At 44.2% G+C, this 19,782-nt stretch overlaps 1 protein-coding gene across 3 annotated transcripts in view; it reads right to left on the bottom strand.

Annotated features, from left to right (window-relative positions):
- The window catches only part of LOC124064239 (collagen alpha-6(VI) chain-like), a 33,134-nt gene continuing 13,352 nt past the window's right edge, over positions 1–19,782 (bottom strand). For 2 of the 3 annotated variants that reach the window (XM_046398522.1, XM_046398521.1), the window contains exons 12-41: positions 19,269–19,347; positions 18,321–18,466; positions 17,203–17,295; positions 16,911–16,964; positions 16,477–16,548; positions 16,049–16,075; positions 15,851–15,895; positions 15,618–15,671; positions 15,133–15,195; positions 14,684–14,749; positions 14,400–14,453; positions 12,971–13,006; positions 12,820–12,882; positions 10,805–10,867; positions 9,711–9,773; positions 9,244–9,306; positions 9,096–9,146; positions 8,632–8,667; positions 8,469–8,531; positions 8,320–8,382; positions 8,136–8,171; positions 7,436–7,472; positions 7,252–7,263; positions 5,592–6,085; positions 4,779–4,869; positions 3,229–3,882; positions 3,028–3,115; positions 1,407–1,543; positions 1,078–1,125; positions 1–455 (exon numbers count right to left, since the gene is read on the bottom strand). In XM_046398522.1, the coding sequence (XP_046254478.1) occupies positions 280–455; positions 1,078–1,125; positions 1,407–1,543; positions 3,028–3,115; positions 3,229–3,882; positions 4,779–4,869; positions 5,592–6,085; positions 7,252–7,263; positions 7,436–7,472; positions 8,136–8,171; positions 8,320–8,382; positions 8,469–8,531; positions 8,632–8,667; positions 9,096–9,146; positions 9,244–9,306; positions 9,711–9,773; positions 10,805–10,867; positions 12,820–12,882; positions 12,971–13,006; positions 14,400–14,453; positions 14,684–14,749; positions 15,133–15,195; positions 15,618–15,671; positions 15,851–15,895; positions 16,049–16,075; positions 16,477–16,548; positions 16,911–16,964; positions 17,203–17,295; positions 18,321–18,466; positions 19,269–19,347 (3,027 nt within the window). In that variant the 3' untranslated portion in view covers positions 1–279. The remainder of the gene's footprint in view (positions 456–1,077; positions 1,126–1,406; positions 1,544–3,027; positions 3,116–3,228; positions 3,883–4,778; positions 4,870–5,591; positions 6,086–7,251; positions 7,264–7,435; positions 7,473–8,135; positions 8,172–8,319; positions 8,383–8,468; positions 8,532–8,631; positions 8,668–9,095; positions 9,147–9,243; positions 9,307–9,710; positions 9,774–10,804; positions 10,868–12,819; positions 12,883–12,970; positions 13,007–14,399; positions 14,454–14,683; positions 14,750–15,132; positions 15,196–15,617; positions 15,672–15,850; positions 15,896–16,048; positions 16,076–16,476; positions 16,549–16,910; positions 16,965–17,202; positions 17,296–18,320; positions 18,467–19,268; positions 19,348–19,782) is intronic. The other variant, XM_046398523.1, reaches the window with a different exon arrangement.

Raw genomic sequence — 19,782 nt, forward strand, 5'->3', positions numbered from 1 at the left:
TGGTATCTGAAATACAGATTTTAATTACAATTTAGTACAAAAATGAACCAGTACAAAATGAGTTTGTTGCTACAGAAATGAAGTAGAGACCAGCATTTCAACTGTATTACATATCAGAAATAAAAAATCATTAAAACAAAGAATATCCTGAGAGACGCTCAAGTTCCTGTTGTGTGTCGGGTGAGAGGTGGAATCAACGACCAGCACAAAGTTCTCGTCCCCAGATGAGTGTTTCCAACCGTTTCTTCAGCCGACGCCTCCTTCACCAGCTCGTCCTCCTCACAGACTCTCGGTCAGACAGAGTCTCTCACAGTCCTTCCTCGTCTCAAAGCGGTTGCCGTTGCCTTCGCAGCCACCGTACCAGAAGCGGGAGCATTTCCTCTGATTGCTGTCAAAGAACCACTTGACGGCGTAGTCGGAGCAGCGGCCGGCGTCCTGGCTGAGGAAGCAGGCGTCTGGATGAAGAGAAAGGTGTCACACTGAGCATGTCCCTCATCTCTTTCCCTCACACTCACAGTTAAAGCATTTATTTTGTGGACTTTTTCCTGATGTGAGTCGAGGCTCTAAGGACCGGGGCTGTCGTGTTCTGTGCAGACTGTGAAAATGGGCTGTAAATCAAACCGGTGCATCAAATTTCCTGTAATGGCTTTTCTGTCAGCATCAATCCAGAATTATCATCTCACATAAGAGCCAAGCCTTTCTGAAGGCCTGTTTTTAAAGACAGGAACTGACCTGCCCCACGAAAGTCGGCTGGGAATGCAGGAGTCTGCCCAAACAGGAAAATTCAGGAGCAGATGACTTTTCAGATGAACTGGTCCTTTAACTGGATAATCAAAATGGTGACTGGTGTGTGGTGTCAGCAGGATTATCTTCATGGGTCACGTAAAGGACCAGGCTGCTTTTCTCATGGAACTAACAGTAGCTGCACTGCTTTGTGTACCTGTGCAAAGAGCTTTCCTCCTGCAGCTTTGTTCAGTGGGAATAAGGCATCAGCTGACAGCCTCTCAACATGTGACTCAGCATGCTAAGCTCGTCTGAGTGAACGACAGATCGGCGACAGGGAGGTCTGCTCTTTACCTTTGGACGCAGAGCTGCTCAGCTGTGGCCTCGGCAGGATGTCTGGATCTGTGACGGTCACACAGAAGCTATCATGAGCACACACACTGCAGCGTCACTGTACAACATGAGCGGCTGTTCGTGCCTCCTGAGGTCTGACAAAGCTGGTCAAGAATCACTAGAAGCCCTCCGAGTTTACAGACCCTACAGAGACTTTAGCAGACATTAACTTGAACGCTCTCAGAGATCTGGAACTGATTTGACGTTCCTTCCGTGGCACGAGCTCCACTCCTCTGGCCTAAAACAAACCATGAAATGTGTTTCTGAGTGTGTGTGTGTGTGTGTCCTACCGTTGAGTTTAGTTGCTGAGACTGAACTCTGAGCGTCCCCTCTGATCAAAGAGTCCACGACATCCAGCTGTCCGACCTCGGTCTTTGGCCTCGTCTGCTCCAGAAAGACCTCTTCCCGGAGGTTGGCAGACCCCTGACTGGACACAGCAGCCACAAGTCACTGACTCGCGGTCACAACACACAGCACAGAACACGTCAAGTCATTCACTCAGATTCTGGTGATAACCTGACGGGTTTTTTTTCTTGGTTAAGATCTTCCACAGACAGAATCACAACGACGTGGGGGTGCTTTTATTCCAAAGCGTTTCTCTGAAGGGCCCTCCCTGCCCTGCCAGATGAGCTGAAGTTTGAAATGTGTTTGTTTGAACTTCTTTTAAACCACTGACCTGTGAATGTGTTGCTATTTCAGCTGTTCATTCATCACTTACAGTAGGGCTTCTCCACCTTCCCACATAAGTGACAAAGAACAAAACCTGACCAACAATAACAACAGAACAGTAACCAGTGCTGTGACAGGACTTCCCCACATCCCGTTCACTTTAGCTCCAAAAACCAAGCCCTTTCCAGTCTCTGCTTCCTGTGGTGGAGCATTTAGCATCTGAAGAGAGCTGGAAGAGGGAACAATGGCCTCACATTCACCAGGTGACTCCAGTGGGATGATCGTGTCTGATGGTTAAGGTGGCACCTCAGCTGGTGGCTAAATGGTTAATCAATCAATATATCCTTCTTTAATACTTTCCAAAGAATATCAAGAGTTTTGTATTTTTCATCTGTTTTTACACTGACTTCTTTCCGTCCTTCCTTCCTGGTAGCCAAAATTAACCTGCAGAGACTTTTGTTTTACAAAAGATAAAAATGATTGGTCAGTCGGTTAACATAATCACCAACTCAAACACTGAGATCTGAGATCTATGTACATGACAACCTACCAGCAGACCTGAACCATTCGTGTGTCCACTTTTTGATGTGACGACAGAATAAATGGACATCATGTCTCCGTGCACAGTGTTTGGAACACTTCAAGAGCCCCGAAAACCAACACAAATTAGACCCCCATTTCACACGTTTTCGTTCCACCGCGCCCCATGTGATAAAACTCATGACCAAAATAGTCATACATTCATCCTGTCATTGTGGATTGAATTAAAGTGAAAATAAATTGCCCTCCTTTTCTTGCTGAGGATCCCCTGAAACCCTGTGACAAACCAGACGGCTGGTTTAGGACATGAAGGTCACATCCACAAAAATCTGATGTGTCATTAGTCTACAATTACATTTCAAGATTTTTGGGAAGATTCTGATATTTCTGTGACTCGGTATCTTGAAAACTGACTTGACAGTCTTCTGGTCAAAAAGATACCAATATTACTCAGTGTATGTAACCGAACAGCTAAATCAAGAAAATGTAATGTATTACAACAACAACAACAACAAATACTGAAAAATAATTCAGCATTTTTTCCATCTGGCTAAATGTTTTGGTTAAATCACGTTCTAAACTCAGCAACAACAACAACTTTGGCTCCCATTTGCCTCTCAAGGCTCCTGAAAGATGTTTCGTTATTATGCTTGACTTGTTCTGTTTTCAGTTGTGTGCAAACATTTAAAAAGGCTGAGTTACCTGTCTCTGAACAATGGTGCTTGGCCTGGGTCTGTCAGCTGGCTGCAGGTCTGCTTCAGTGAATTAGGAGGGTACGTGTTCATTCCCTCTGAAATAAGCACAGGACAAAACGTTCGTCTTTCTCGCTGCTCGTGAACTGAACAGGATGAGATCTGCAGATGGCAGACTGTCAATCTAACACGGCGTAGAGTCTGATCTTACTGTTGAAGGCAGTGAGGAAGACCCTGAAGAAGCGCTGGGCGTAGCCCTGCTCGTCGGCCTTCAGTCTGCCCACGTGGATCAGGTGCTGCTGCACGGGCAGACTGGCCAGCTCCTCCACCTGCGTCCGGTTGTAGCGATCGCCGACCGTCACCACAAACAGCGCCACCCCCTCACACTTGGCCTTCTGGGAGATGTAGTGCAGCTTGGCTCGGTCCTCGTAGGCCGTCTGGGTGCCCACCACAGACAGCAGCACCCTCTTCCTGCGGGGCTGGCTGGCCTTCAGGAGCACCTCCCTCAGACCGAACTCCAGCGTCTGTCCCAGCGCCGAGGAGCCGCCCTGCTGCCGCATGTTCTGGATCAGGTGCGTCTTCATCGGGTCGTGGGACTGGTAGTTCTGCAGGCCAAACTCCAGCTTGGTACCCTGGGTGCCGCCCTGCTGGACTACGGCCACCCGGGCCTGGTTGCCGGCCCTGCGGGGCTGTGGGCTCACGGCCAGTTGTTCCACCACAGAGCCCAGCAGCTGCTGGACACCTGCGTACTCATCAGTCTGCACCTCCCTGGAGCTGTCCACCACCATGACCAGGTCCACGTCAACCTCCTGAGGCTTTGGGACGTCCTGGATGAAGGCGCACTGCTCCAAACGTTTGCAGGGATCTGAAGAAACAACACAGTACAAAACAGTACTTTCCATTTGAACTGAGAAGTTGGAATCAGCGAGTTCCCAGTGGAAGTTTTCAATTGGAATTCCCTTTCCCAGGCCCAGCTTTCAACTCTTCAGGTGAATGGAACACAACATAATCACTGAGAAGCCAACAGTTCTGTAGATGGACCTGTAGACGTTCTGGAGCCATTGTTATGTGCCATCCAAGCCACAATACCAGCATTTACATTCAGGAAGGCGAGCGCGGTCCCGGCGGGATCGGGCCAAGTGTGTCACAAACTTGATGAGGTACAATATCTTGAATATGGGGATAACAATGGCTTCTTTTCAATTAAATCTCACACTTTAATCAGAAGTCCATCCATCCATCCATTTTCTATACTGCTTATCCGTCAGGGTCGCAGGAGAGGCGGGGTTCACCCTGGACTGGTCGCCAGTCAATCGCAGGGCCAACACACAAAGACAGACAACCACACACTCTCACACTCACACCTAGGGGGCAATGTAGAGCAGCCAATTAACCTAATGTGCATGTTTTTGGTATTGTGGGGTGTCTGCTTCTGTGCTCCTTCTCTCCCTCCCCCTCCCTCTCTCCCTCTTTCTCTTTCTCTTTCTCTCTCTCCCTCTCCCTCTCTCTCAGCCAAGGCAGATGGCCACCCACATTGAGTTGGGGTCTGTCCTCTAAAAGTCAGTGTTTCCTCTCCACTGTGGCCAAGTGCTGCTCAAGAGGGAATGTTGGGTTCTCTATATTACAGTTTAATTAAAGAGTTTGGTCTCGACCTGCTCTGATTGGAAAGTGTCATGAGATAACTTGAATTGGAGCCATATAAGTAAACTGAATTGAATTGTTAGTTTATATTAAGCATTAAGCAGAAGGCTCAGTGCTTACCGTAACAGATGGCACAGTTCCTGACCTTCCTCAAGTCCGCAGCCATGTCCCTGCCCAGCACTGTGAAGATGGAGTTTCCCGAGTCGTCGACCTGAAATGAAACACCAGCCATCATCATTTCTTGTTGCCTTGGCTGAGTGTTGTTAAGAAGACATGCAGCTACGGAAAACCATAAAAAAATGAGAATCTCATTCATCGCCAAGATAGTTAGAATTCATTTGTGTTTCAAGGCCAAACAAGTTCCCAGAACATCCCTCCCCTTTGGCATCAATGCAAATGGAAGGGGGGGACATGTGAAAGATCAGGAGTACAAGGATTTGAAACAGTCCAAAACATATCAGCTGTGAGTACCAAGCTTTGACTCAACATGTGTTCTTCTCGCATACACAACACAAAACCTGAGAAACTTAGAGCAGGACCCGAGTACATGATCTCAGACCATTAACTGCCTGACCAGGCCGTAGTGGGCTATCAGGAATTAAAGGTGTTGAGCACAGTGATTGCTCATTTTATCCCATGTGCTGGGTCATAGTGGAAAACTACTCAACCAGAACAATCACCTATTTTGGTCAAGCAACTCAATACAGACAATCTGATTAATCAAAGTTCAATGAACAAGTCTGCAAGGTAAAGTAGTCTTATTATTAGCATCAATCAGTGCTTGAATGACACATTATGGGTCAGTTTGAAGTGTCCAATTAGTTTGGGTCAACACGTTGAAGGAGTGAAGTGACATGACTGAATGTGGTTCCCCTGAGACCAAAAGCAAACAAAAATGCGTCCCATTCTGAACTGTCGATGTTGAACTGTTACCTCCAATGCTCGATTAACAACTGGAGCGGTACGCAGAGAGACGACTGCCGGGACGATGTTCAGGGCCCGGTACTCCATCACGGCGGTAACAATGTTAGAAGTGTCTTGTGGCCGCCCACCAGAGAAGAAAACGGCTACCTTCCTCATCATCAGTCCTGCTCGGACTCGCTTGAAGACGTTCTGACCCACGAAGCGCATGGCGGCCCCCAGCTGCAGTTGGTTGGACGTCCTCTCCAAGGCGATGTTCTTCACAGATTCAATCAGCTCTTTCTTGAGGCGGTAGTCCTGGAAGCGGATCAGGTACTTGGTGTATGTGCTGTAACCCACCACAGCGACGCGAGCGCCCGTTGGACAGTTGCTCTCAGCGATGGTGATGTCCTCCAGCAGGGAGAGGAGGGCGGAGCGCTGCCTCTCAAAGGCCGCCGGGGTCACGTCCTCGGACATGTCCAGACCAAACACCAGCTCGGTGGGGAAGGCCGGGCACTCTGATGGACCTAAAGAAGTTAATTTTGAGAAAAGTCAATAATAAAGTAACACTACGTCACAAATACAACCCAAAAGTGAAGAGGTGTGTTCAGACATTCAATCATTCAGTCTGAAAGCACTATAAATGAAACTGTGGCCAATCATTAACCTTTGTGCTTCCACCTGACCTCACCTTGAAGCTCCAGTGTCTCCTTTTTACAAACGTGGTCACACATATGACAGATAGCTGTACTGTAACTGTACCTGGAGGAAATATTGGCCATATTGGAAAGGTTGAGACTAGCTGTAAAACAAATACACAGAATTTGGCTCATTCTCCCTGGTTAACAGATGCCCTAATGGGCACTGGCCATCTCTTTAATGTATTCAAGAAGCATGAGAGAGAGACTGAAATCCAGCTCAAAATGGTGGTTTCCCTCGTCTCATCAAAGTGTCAGGGAGAAAACAGCTCTACTAAATCAAATCCGTAAGATCACAGAGAAGACATCATGTCCTGTTGTAGCTTTGATCTGATAAGCCCAACTAGCAAATCATCTTTGAGGGTGGGAGAGAGCTGTTGTGAATGGAGAAGGAAACAGAGTGAGTGCCTGGTTGAGTAAGTTTATGAATGTGGAATAAACTGTTTTTGTTGTAAATAAACTGCTGAAGTGGCGATTAATCTTCTTCTGGTGTTTCAGGCTCTGGAGTTGAGTTGACCCTGATTTGTATGGAGCCAAGAAAAACTAGACAGACTAGTCAGAAAGAGTCAGAATAGTGATCTGGCAAACAGATCATCACATCCTTCTTCTTACAACACTGGAAAACATAATTTACATATAACAACAACCACATTTCATAATCCTTCATACCAAATCCTTAAATGATGTCTTCCTACATAATTTTAAGACAATGATGAAAGACTCCTCTGCAGTTTAACTCACCATATATGATCAACAGCTTCAATCAAATAATTATGAAATATCACTCTTGTATCACTGACCTCTGCACAGTATGCTGTAAGTAAATAACAGAAACTAGCAGTCATTTCTCAACACATTCCTATCACTTGATCCTAGATAGGTGGACCTTTCTTTTCACACGTTCAACAGAAAAAGGTTAAATGTGTTAATCCTTGCCTAATGATCGTTTTGTACTTACTGTAATGTTCTGAGTGACCAAACGGAGATCTACATACCTTTGGAACATGCTGTGTGGAGGAGAAAAATAAAGAGCTGAAGTAGAGTCACTGCAGCATGTCAGAAACTGATCAAAGTAACATTCACAAATGTGTTTCATGTCTTAAAAATAAAAGAGCATCATTTCCTGATATCCTAAAACCAAATCAACTGGTTCACAAACAGTCACCACTCAACACTTACCACAGTTGTCTCTGATGAAGGTGATCAACTGACACTCCTGACAAAGCAGAAAACATGCTGAGTAGAAATATATCTCTCCTGAAGAGGAAATGTGCAAAAATATAGCCAGAATCTGAAGGTACAGCAGCTTTACGGCAGCTCAGACGACCCGGCAGGCAGAGACAGGAGACAGTCGGACATCAGCGGCGGGACAAAACGACCGGCAGACGAGCAGGAATATTTTCACATTTTACTCTGAACTGAGAATTTATTTGGACCAAATCAGAGAGGATCGTGCAAAGACAAACCACAACAGTTTGGGTGACTTTCATTTCATTTCTGTCTCGTCTGAAATGAAGTGTGTTTTACAATGAGTTACGGAGGTTGGGTTGTTCTGTTTAGTAAGGAAAACAGGTGGAAGAATATTTTCTTTCGTTCTTTGTTTAAGACTGTATTGTAAATGAGCTTGTGAAACTTGTGCTATCACAGATTTTGGTATTACAGACAGGACGGCTGCCGCTAGCTGGTTAGCATGCTAACGTCAGCAGGTATGTCTGCTACACGATGCAGATGTCTCTGACATGACATCAACACTGTTGTTCCTTCACAGTCTGTTGGTGATGCTAGTTAATTTTTTAAGTGTTTTAAACTAAATTCCAACCATATCTTACACATTGTGCTATCAATGTTGGCAGGTGAGGTGAATTTAGGATGGACTTACAGTCATTTTTCTGTATCCAGGAGGACCTCTGGGACCCTGGGTGCAAGGGACAACAGAGATATCAGTGAACTTATTTTTAATCATATCAAAATGATTTCATTGATTTCAGGCCAGACATAAAAGTAGCTAATAAATCAGGAATCACTGATGTCTCCTGCTGCTCAGAGAGTTAATGTCCTCTCACTCTGTGTCCTGGATATCCTGGGTTTCCAGTCACACCTGATTCTCCTGACGCACCTGAGCTCCCCTGGATCATTAAGAGCAGAAGTAAAAGTCACTGATGAAGCATAATCAGCGAGACATTTTAAAAATCACAGCTAAGTTGCCACTAACCCCTCGACCTCGGTTCCCTTTGCGTCCTGGATATCCTTTGGTTCCCTGTTGGCCATCTTCACCCTAAACACAATGAAAATTCATGCCTTAACAGTTTGGACTCCAGCATAGGATGGGGAAGTTATTATTTAGATGCCAATTCTTAGAAAATGGGTGGACTCACAAGTAAACCAGGATAACCAGGAAAACCAGGATCTCCCTGTAAGGACAAAGTAAGTAAAAAGTAATAATCTGACTCTGGGTCAGCTGGTTTTCTAGTCTCCTGTTATCTGTAATGCAACGCATTATGAACACAACTTAAAATATCTCAGTCTATATACAAAGGTACAAAGGTTTAGGTTCTCTTCCTTTTGATTGCCTACTTGTTGTAGCACATAGAATTTTAACCAGGTATCCGTTCTCAGGTGTCAGCTTTCTGCACAAGGCAACCATTCACTTCACCTGTCAGTGGTTTTCATGTTGTGGCTCCACCTGCTGTTTATCCTCATCAGCCAGTAAACTCATATTCTCACAACATGAGTGGATGGGGACAAACTTCAGGCTGATTTGATTTCAAGAATTTCAGGAAATTCTGTGGAAATCTGAGTTACATTTGGCTGAAAACATTTCTCTTTGTTTCAGGGCTACCTTGGCACCTGCAGGTCCAAGAGGTCCATAACCGTCTTTTCCATCCTGACCCTGAAACCGAGCACAGACAGACAGTCTGAGTCACTGACTGAGCTACACATATAGGGTTTACAGTTACAGAGTTTACAGCTGATGTTCAGCTCCTTACCGGCATTCCTCGTGGTCCCTGTGATCCTCGAGCTCCTTTAACACCAGGATCTCCTGGTTGGCCCTTCAGCAACATCAACAAACAATGTAATCCATCGTCAGGTCAACATTTTACCAAATACCTGCAGAACTGATGACATCAGCCTCAGCTGCAGTGAGCTAATGTTAGCATCCTAACACAGTAGACTAAGACAGTGAGCACATACTCCACTTGTGCACATACTCCAGGGGCTGCACTGTGCGGAAGATACGCAGAAGAGCCACGTAAAGTCAAGCTTTTTGGCTTCATGTGCAGCGTTCACAGTACTGAACGCTGTATCCAGCTTTTCCACAGTTTTCCTCCAATATCCCCAGGGATCAATAAAATATTTGTGATTCTGACTCTGACTAATGGATCCATGGTGCTGCCTGAATGTGGTGTGTGTGTGTGCTGAGTCAGTGATCAGGCACAGGAAATGTCACACAGACCTTCTGCCCATTAGCGCCCCGACGTCCGGCTGCTCCTGGGTCTCCAGCTGGTCCTGGTTCACCCTGCAGGACAGCCAACAGAGTCAGAGCAGGAAGGCCAGTGAATAAGGACACCGCGAGATTAACAGCAAAAAGGCGAACAGTTAAAGAAATCCGATCAATGGAGTGATGAAATAAAAAATAATCATCTCTCCTCCTGAAATGAATCAACTGCTGCTTGATTGATGTGATTTTCTTCTCCGCAGACCACCAAACGATGTGTGTACTTATTTTGTTGTTCCTGTAAATGGAACATTTCCTAATCCCACACAACACAAAAACACTGTGTTGGGTCTGACTGGGTCCACCTCACATTCAGTCTGATCTGTACGTCAGTGTGACTCATTCCTGGGCCTATCAGCTCTCAGCACACTGATGGTACATCACAGCATGTGGTGATGCGGCCCACCTCTCCTGCCTGTCACCTGTAGTTTCTTTTTTCTTTAAGTCCACTTGGAACAGGAGGGGGGCTGCTGTTTGGCTCCACATATTCACATGTCCTGTAAAAACGGTAAGCTGAGGAGGGACTTGTCACAGATATTGACCCGTGGTTACATTAGCCAATAGCACTGGAACTGAATGTGTGTGTCGCCCCCTCATCATGCACCTGGACATCCAGTTAGGCGACTCCTAACAGTCTGACCTCAGGCCAAGCAGGACCCAACACAGCATCCAACAACAGACGGAGGCCAGTTTGGTTTTCTTGCTGGATTTGGTCCCTGACACCCCATGAAATCAATTCACATTTTGTTTTTCAGGAACAAAACATGATCAGATTTTGATCTAAAAATACAAAGAAATTGATTTTTTATATATTGTTGAATAGGGCTACGATACGATCGCATTGTACCTTTCAGCTGGATCGTAACAATGAGCGCACTGCAGTAAAGTGAGTTTTGCAGCAGAAAGGTTGGCCTGATTCAGTCTCTCACCAGAAGCACAAAGCTAACACTCAAGGTTTTTGGTTGCAGTGATCATTCCTCATGTTGGTCAGTATAAAACATTAAAAACCACAATGAGCCTTCAGCAGGAGCATGTCGAGATGATGTACTGACCTGGCGTCCAGGAAAACCAGAGACTCCTTTTGGTCCACGTGCGCCATTTTGCCCTTGGCGTCCCTGCAGAGACACTTGGTTACCTGATGGGGATCACCACCTCCCACCTCCATCACATCTCCCCACCCCAACCAAATAAATACAGGAAAAAACAGCTGCTCATCCTCCCGCCTGCCTCTTGATGCACTGAGGGACTGCCTTGTCATATATGACATGTGTAGAGTACCGGCAGCATAATTTTCATTCTCTGGGTTTATTGGTCTGATATGCCGTCACAACACGTGTTACTACCTTACACCAAGTGCAGCACACGCACGTTAGCTGTTCTACGGTAACCTGCATGTGCCAAGAGAGATGGGGAGCCAGCTGGAATCCTGCTGATTGTTGCTGTCGTTTTTGCAGCAAAAAAAGGATGATAGTTTCACAGATGCAATATACTAAATGCCTCTAAATGACTCAGGGGAGAGAAATGATCTTACCACAGGAGAACTGGATAACTTAAAACAGAACTAGATTGTAATTGTTGGGTGTTTTCCTTTTCTCCATATACAAGATCCCCACAGAGGCACATGGTTTCACTTTTCCTGAAGAGTTCCACTGAATTTCTATGGAAGCCTGTCCATCAGCCAAGTCAGTCACCACATCCGCATGTGCAAAGTCCAAAGGCAAGAACGCCACTTGATCTCTGGTCCAACTGACTGCACATCTCTGTGCATGAATCCCCATTTAGATCCCTTGTTGTTGATTAAATGTGTTTCCCAGACACATGTGTCCGTCTGGCAGAGGAACAACTGTGTGCAGCTGTTGTAAATTAGGAATTCCACTAACTCCTAAAGGCTAACCGCTGAGTGAAAACACAGTGCGGTCTGTATGTGGACATTTACATTGTTTCTCTTGGCTCTGTACTTCATCACATCGGGTGTGAACTGAGGCAAAGACAATGAGGGTAAAGTCCTGACGGTCTGTGGGAGTTTTAAGGACTGGACGGATGTTAACAAGAGAACCTGAAGCCAAAAGTTAGAGCTTTAGTCATCGCCTCAGGTCAGCGTGAGTACTGCACCAAAACCACAACAGAAAGAACAGACCTTTAAATTTAGATTCAAATAAAAATTCACTTTTCAGCGTGCATAACAATGGTGTGTGTTTTGCCTTGGAGTTGATCAAATGTGTAAGTTAACTCAGTTTTAGAGCTTCAGGGTGCTTTATGATCTATACAGCATGCAGCATCCTCTGTCCTCAGGCCCTCCATCAACCTGAAGAACTCTGAAATGAATTGTTCAACAGCTCCGACTGCATCAGTGTCGTCCAGGAGGAGTGAATCTGCAGTGAACATCTGCAGTGCACTTAGCGTAGTGGCAGGAATCAAAGCCCACACAACCGTCACACTCACAGATGAACAGTCTCTTATTTACTGTGACTTCTGTCATGTCAGTATGTGAGTCCCACACAGACATTCATCACCACTGCTCTGCTTGTCTTCTTCACTGGAATGACCACTAGTCGGGAATATGCTGGATCTATAATGAAAGCATTTTCTCAGAGGAAACATCTTGTTGTTCAGGCATGAGGAACGCTAAGTGACCGAATTAAGGCAAGACACGGAAGGTGCTGAAATTACACACAGGAAGCAGAAAATAACTGCCGTGGAGAATTAAAGGTCTATTTCAACCAAACCTTTGAGCAGATAGCTTTTTCCAAACTGAAATATGTCTACAGGGATTGCAATTAGCGACAGCGTGGGCTCCATGCTAACTCCCACAGCTAATGATGAAGGGGCGGGGCTTAGCAGGGCTCAAGTTTTTATCTTTTTTGTCTGTCCTGTCTTGTGTGAATTGAGTACCATGAAGGTACATCCCAATATTCTGCTTACACTCATTAAGATCTTCTTCTTTCATTTTCCATGCATGTATCTTGTTTTAATCTATTTGTGTATGAAGATATCATTTGTGGGATGAGGAGGAGACATAACATCAGAGTGAGGTGAACCAGTTGGCTTTCACTGTCTGATCACTCACCTGTGCACCAGGTGCACCGGGGCTGCCCGGGAGTCCGCGAGCTCCCGATCCTCCAGGTGCACCCTGCAAAAAGGAACACACACACACAGTAGTCTGTAATAAAAATATAAATGCTGTGCACAAAATGGAGCAGGTCGACTTCCTCTCCTACCTTCTCACCAGTAGAACCTCTTCTTCCAATCGGACCCTGAACAGCAGAACATAAAGAATGTCAAATGTAATCCAGAATGGGTTATTCACTGTAACAGCAACAGCAGTCTGCTGATTCACCCACAGACCAGAGTGTGAAAACCGTCTGATGTGACTGGATTAAAGACGCCCAACAAACCGACAACCTGCATCAGCCCAGAGTCGTCCATATGCATCCTTTATATTTGAACCAATTGAGAACAACAAAAATTGCTTTTAATCTGTAACTCATACATTCAAATACACCTTTAAGTGCATTTTAAAAGCATTTCTGCAGCCACTTCACAGTGAAAGCTGCTCCATCTGAAGTTATCAGATTCAGCAGGGGAAGACTGAGGAGGAGCGAGTCGACTGACGAGTCTGGATTTATTTTTACTTCTGTTTCCAAACTTCATAACTTCATATTGTAAATAACGTAATGTGAGTTACAGCTAGTAGAGTGGTTTAGAGTCTACAGGACATTTCAAACCTGAGAGAAAAGATTAACAGACCACGATTAAATTGTGATGCTATTTTTTTGTCCCACCCCTAATTAAGACCCTTAACCAAAAGAAGCAACAACACAGTGTAAAAATACTCCAATGAAAGTGAAAGTCCTGCATTCCAAACTTTACTGGAGTGCAAGACACAAGTATTACCGTGAAAAAACACCTTAATGTGGTGAAATAGAAATACAAAGTTTCATGAAATGGAAATAACGAAGCACAAGTATCTGAATATTATACTTAAGTAAATGTACTTTTTAAATACTTTGTACCACAAGCCATAACTACTACATAGAGTATCTTCATTATCATGTAGATAATCTCTAAAGACAATGTACTGTAGATACATGTTGTAGATGTGCACAGACTACTGATTGTATATAAAGATAGATTGCATGAGAGCTCCCCCTGGTGGCTGGCTGCAGTACAGCTCATAAGCTCCTCCCCCTCCATGTTAGCAGATGGGACATGAGCAAACCTAAAAACTCAAATTATACATCAAACAAATGTTTCTCAAAGACGGTTTTTGTCATTTTAGGTCGTTCTTATCACACTGCTGTTTGTTCAAGTGTTTATTTTTCTGACCAGTTTGGATTTAATTAGTCATTTGATGCAATAAAAAGGTTCGGAAATGTCATGATTGTCAGCTGAGCACTGCTCCTGATTGGCTCGAATGGGTGCATGGGTGGGAACTCAGTATCACAGCTCCGCCTCCCAATTGCTACTGCACAGACTCCGGCTCCAAATGATGTCACCAGAACAAGATGGCAGTTCTTGTATCAGTAACATTTTGGCTTTACATTCATCAGCCACATATATCAGTGATGTAGACACACTGTGTGTGTGTGTATATATATATATATATACTGTATATGATGAAATAAAAATGCGGGTCAGAAATCTCACCAGGTTTCCAGTGATTCCACTCTCACCTGCCCGACCATCCCGCCCAGATGCACCCTGTGGGTTTAAACATGTGGTGATAAAGAGTGAACACACTATCTTTGATAAAATATGGTTAAGGACATATGACAGATTAAAAGCTTTGTTAAAGATTTTTTTGCAGCGTGAAATTCCCAGCCCTGGGCACTAATATGTAGACTATGAGATCTGATGGTTAAGGATGTTTCTTACAGCAGTGGGTGGCAGGACTTGAAGTCGACTTCACATGCAGTCTGATGGTCTCTTACCGGTAAACCTGGATTCCCAGGGTCGCCTTTGGCTCCTGGGACGATGTTTTCAGTACCCGGTTCACCCTATCAAACAAAAAGGATGAAATGAAATATAAACCTTTCAGATGAATTCCGTTCTTAACCAATGACCTGCAAGCATTTGAGGAGCCCACTTGTTGCCACGTAGATGTTGTCAGGTACATTTCAGCAGAGACAAACTGTGTATTGAATGTACTGTATTTTATTTAATTAGATATATTTTTGCAATGCAAATTAACCACCCTTCACACCATGTAAAAGGGCCTGAAGACGTCTGCTCCAGTTAATGCAGTTATTGGGAAGCCAGTGAGGAATTCATTCTGATTGGCTCTCAGATGAGGGTGAAATCTGGGGGGGATGACATGAACTTCCTCTCCTACTCTGGGGAGAAATAAAGAGAAAGATGGAGACTCTCTCCGAGGACTTACCGGATCACCTCTCAGTCCTCGCTGTCCTTTTGGCCCCGCCTCCCCTCTGATGCCTGGGATACCCTGAGGACAACAGTTCAAGCTGTCAGCCGACCAACCAGCCACAGTTCAGAGGTCAGCGCCTCCGAGCTTAACCGAGACAAGCTGATAAGTGTGGACCGATAAAGGGATATTCCACTGAATTACAGTAGGACACTCTTCAAAAAATCTAATAATTAAGTGAACATAACAACAGTATCAGCAATAACAATGACATTATTCCTATCAACGCCAGGATAAAATGTTCTTTATTCAAACGAATTTAAATGATCAGAGAATTTATTTATTCGTGAATGAAGTTTTATTCATTCTTACATTTTCAGGATAAATTGTCTAACTATAATTATAACGCCAAATAACACAAAACGCAACCTAAATCACAAAAGACAAAACAAATAAGAAAAAAAAACCATAAACCTAAATCCACAGGTTTTTAGTGTTCTTACTGGGTTTCCTGGGTGTCCTCTTTCTCCGCGATGTCCATCTGGTCCAATCAGTCCCTGCAAACAAATTTACTGTTTTCTCATATCATCCGACTCAGTTAGAAAAAGCCCAGCTGTTCAGGACTGGAAGCCAGCGTTCTGACCTGTCACTTAATTTATCGTTTAGGCTAACATTAGCTGCTCCGTCCTGCTCTTGTTGAAAGCCTTCTGAGATGTTTTGATGTCGACGTTCATACCTGCTCCCCATCGATTCCTTCCAGTCCGTCTTCTCCATCTTCACCCTGCAGAATTGGAAGAGAGACAAGTCTCACATCTCACCGCCCTCCTAATATGACTGTATCCAAACTACAATCTATGTGTTGGTCCAAACATCCTTCAGGACTTGCAGCATTGGTTTCACTGACTTTTGACTTCAAGAGTCCTGAGAAACTCACCCTGTTGCCCGAGACTCCGCGGTAGCCCTGCAGACACAAACAGTGGACTTAAAAGACACCAACCACATCGAAGGGCTGCTGACATCATGCTGTTTATATTCATTATTAGCAAATAAACATTTTTCAGTGTCACTTCACAGGACAAAATTAACCATTAGAGTTCTTTTGTCTAATGTGGGAATGAACATCAGCAGTAGTTAAGAGTGTCAGTGGGTCTGGCCATTATCAGTGGTACTGAGAACTTTAAATTATATAAGATACTAAACTTTTATGAAACTGAAACTGTACCTCTCTACACTTGTTTTAAGAAATATTCTTTTTCTAAAAAAAAAAATTCTTTTTCTATAATTTAACAAAAGAAGCCAAAGTTCTCAAATATTAGAGTCCAAACAGAACTAGCAGCTAGCGATGACCGTATTGTTCCGGACCTTCTGTCCTCTGGCTCCAGGACAGCCCTGGATACCCTGGGGTCCACGTGGTCCAGGAGGTCCTCGCTCACCCTGCAACAACCGAACAAAGCACAGCAGCGTTTACTGGAGACCTGATGTTTTGGACCAACTGGACCAGCTGACAGCTTCTTTCAGATTTCAGCACGGCTAAATAACCGAGTTCTGCCCACTCTTTCCAATTGGTCTCTCAGGTTGTTTGCGCGATCTCTTAGCAACGTGCTAACAAATGTAAAAGAAACAGACAGACAGGAGCACATTATATTATACTGATTTTCTTCTTTTCTTTATTTCAACACATGCAAAAGTTCTTGTCTTTGTTCTCCATCACTCCTCCAAGTTTCATCCCATCTTGACTGAAGTTGGTATGAAGTGAGCAAACTCTGTGCTGATAAACAGAATGAAGAAGGCCTTACAACGACTCCCTCCTCTCCCAGGAAGCCTGGATGACCCTTCTGTCCGGGACGACCCTGTTTTGAGACACACACAAGTCAAGATAATTTATTGGCTGTTGACCTCTTGTGCTTTTCCTTCATTCATACACTGTTACCCCCACTAACAGTGAAAAATGTTGACATTGAGGTTAACCTTGGAGTGCATGGAAAATAAGATGAGTGCTATTGAAATATCAAAAGTCGAACTAGGCCTGTTTTGTCAAGCATTCTTGACATCATGTGTAAAGTTTAGAGGGGTGTGTGTTCCAGTCACCTTTGACCCCAGGGGGCCCCGAGAGCCACGGACGCCTTCGTGACCCGAACATTTGCACATGACGCCGCAGCACTTCCTGTCTGACACTGTGTTCTGCAGGGAGACGAATGAGAAGGTAATTCACACGAATCAAGTGAGATGATGAAGGTGTATTTTTCCATTCTGATGGAGCGCATAAATGTCCACACTTGACATTTCTTTTCTTTTATATCTGCAAACATGTAAAACCCCGACTCTAAAAAAGCTGGGATGTTCCGCTGCCCCAGCTGGTTTCAAACATGATACTCAGAATAAGCAGATATTTACAAAAATCAATGACACCGATGATTCCAAATATTACATGTTCTGTCTGCACTGTTGTGTCAAAGGATTAGTAAATGATCTTTGTTTTTGGAGTTGGGGTTGCAGTAATAACATGTGAATCACATGATAAGAGGTGTAAATCTGAGGAATCATCTTCAAGTGACAGAGTGATGCAGTTTCTGTCAAGATAAAAGCAGAAGGTCTTAAGAATCACCCAGTCTTAAAATCTGATGCTGGTTCATTAGCAAACATATTTGACACTGAAGCTTTAGTCATCATTTTATCTCTCCTGGACTCTGAATGTTCTTCTAAACTCAGGACAGCCATAAGGTGAAGATAATCCAGATCTCCTGAATCTTAGTGCTTTTTCTACTACTACTTGCATTGCCCATATACTGTATGTAACCCTAACCGGTAAGGTACCAGCAGTATGGATGGCAGCGCTGGTCTGTTCAAATCCACTTATAACATCTAAACCTCGTGACAATCACCAACACAGACTTTGAATATCCTTTTTTATGTTAATTTGTAGTTTTTGGTGAAAACAATCGAGTGCAACAACATAAAAATCTCTGAGGAAGACTGTCTGGAAGTGTGGGCAATTTTCCCCATCTGTACAATTCACAAGACTACGAAGACACATAAAACCCCTGTTACTACTACTGTGAGAGGATGAGGATATGATAGTTATGATAGCAGACACTTCACCCCAAGCAGAAAATGTAGGAACATTTTGACTTTCAACGTAGTGCGATGAAGCAGGCTGATTCCTGAGGCTGTTTTACCTGCAGTTAGCAGTAACACAAATGACTCACAATCTGTTTGAGGACGGTGCTGCCGATGGTCGGCATGCCGATGCTGAGAGGAAGTTTGTAGCCGAATCCTCGACCGAACTCCACCATCTGCAGCTGGGCAGGATCACGCACTCCCTCCAGAGCCACCGTCAGCAGAGCGCTGACGCCTGCAGACCATAAACAGATTGTAGGTTTACTGTCACGTGTTAAACATAGTAGAATGAGGCATTTATTAAACTAAACAGTGAATTTTAAATAAAGTATCTGCATTTGTTAGGGTTAGTAAGTGGCTCAGGATTTAGAAACTTCTTCATGCTTGTCTTAGGGATGTCTTGAGCAGATTTGCAGAACTGACAGTAATCCAAGCATTATTGATGGGTTGCTGTGATGTAAATGAAACCAGATTTTTCTTCTTGTCGTCCTTTGTTCACTTTGGCTATGTAATCTTCCCCTGAGCCCATTTGAAACACTGGACTCAGTGACCGAGCCACACAGTTCATTTGTTGACTGAAACCTCCGGCCAAGGATGTCATGTTTTTGGTCAAGTTTCTTGGTTGGTCACCTACAGAACATAATCCTCGATATTATGATAAAGCAGAACATCAGAAACTATGATGTAAGCTGTAAGTGGGGATGCTAGGCTGCCAAACGTTTAGTATTTTAAATGTGCTTTAACATATCTGATGTATTGTGTAGGCTCTGGCCCACTGTAATTCACATGTGGTACACTACATAAACTCATACCCACCTTATCTCCTCAAATAAATGGACTGTACTTATGGTGTGTACTTATACAAAGCTCTTCTAGTCTGACTGACCACTCAAAGCACTTTACAACATGAGTCAGTATTCACCCATTCACACACACATTCATACACTGGTGGCCTAGGATACCATGTTTAAAGTGCCACCTGCTCATCAGGTGTATTATTGTACACAGAAAGAAATGACATGAACAGAAGTTATTACCAGACTCTCGCAGCAGCTCGGATTCCTGTTCCAGTTTCATCACGTCCTCATCAAGTCCGTCTGAGAAGACCACCAGCACCTGATGGACCAAGTCAGTTACATTAACACATGCTGATTTCATTGTTAAAGTCCACGATATGAAAACTCATCTCCGTTACTCTGATCATCATCCAGCTGAGAGATAAATATCCGAACAGAACAAGGGAAGAGCGTAATATCATCATAAACATATACGATGTAGGCTCTCCGCAGTATTGGACGAAATAAAAACGGAGGAGCACAAATAACGTTTTTTGATGTCTCACTTTCGCGGAAATTTCAGCTTTCCATGAACAAATGTAGTGCTGGATGCCAATGTGCTTTGGTTTGAAAAGCGTAGCCTCACTACATGGCGGTGATGTCATCTCAGTCTCGCTCTTTCTCTCCATACTTTCCAGTTCAGTACTCTACTCTAATTATGAAAAGGTTATCACAAATGCTAAGAGCAGAGATGAGATCCTCACACCAGCTCCAA

The sequence above is a fragment of the Scatophagus argus genome, chromosome 9 (assembly GCF_020382885.2).
Source record: "Scatophagus argus isolate fScaArg1 chromosome 9, fScaArg1.pri, whole genome shotgun sequence".
In the NCBI taxonomy this organism is placed as follows: Eukaryota; Metazoa; Chordata; class Actinopteri; family Scatophagidae; genus Scatophagus; species Scatophagus argus.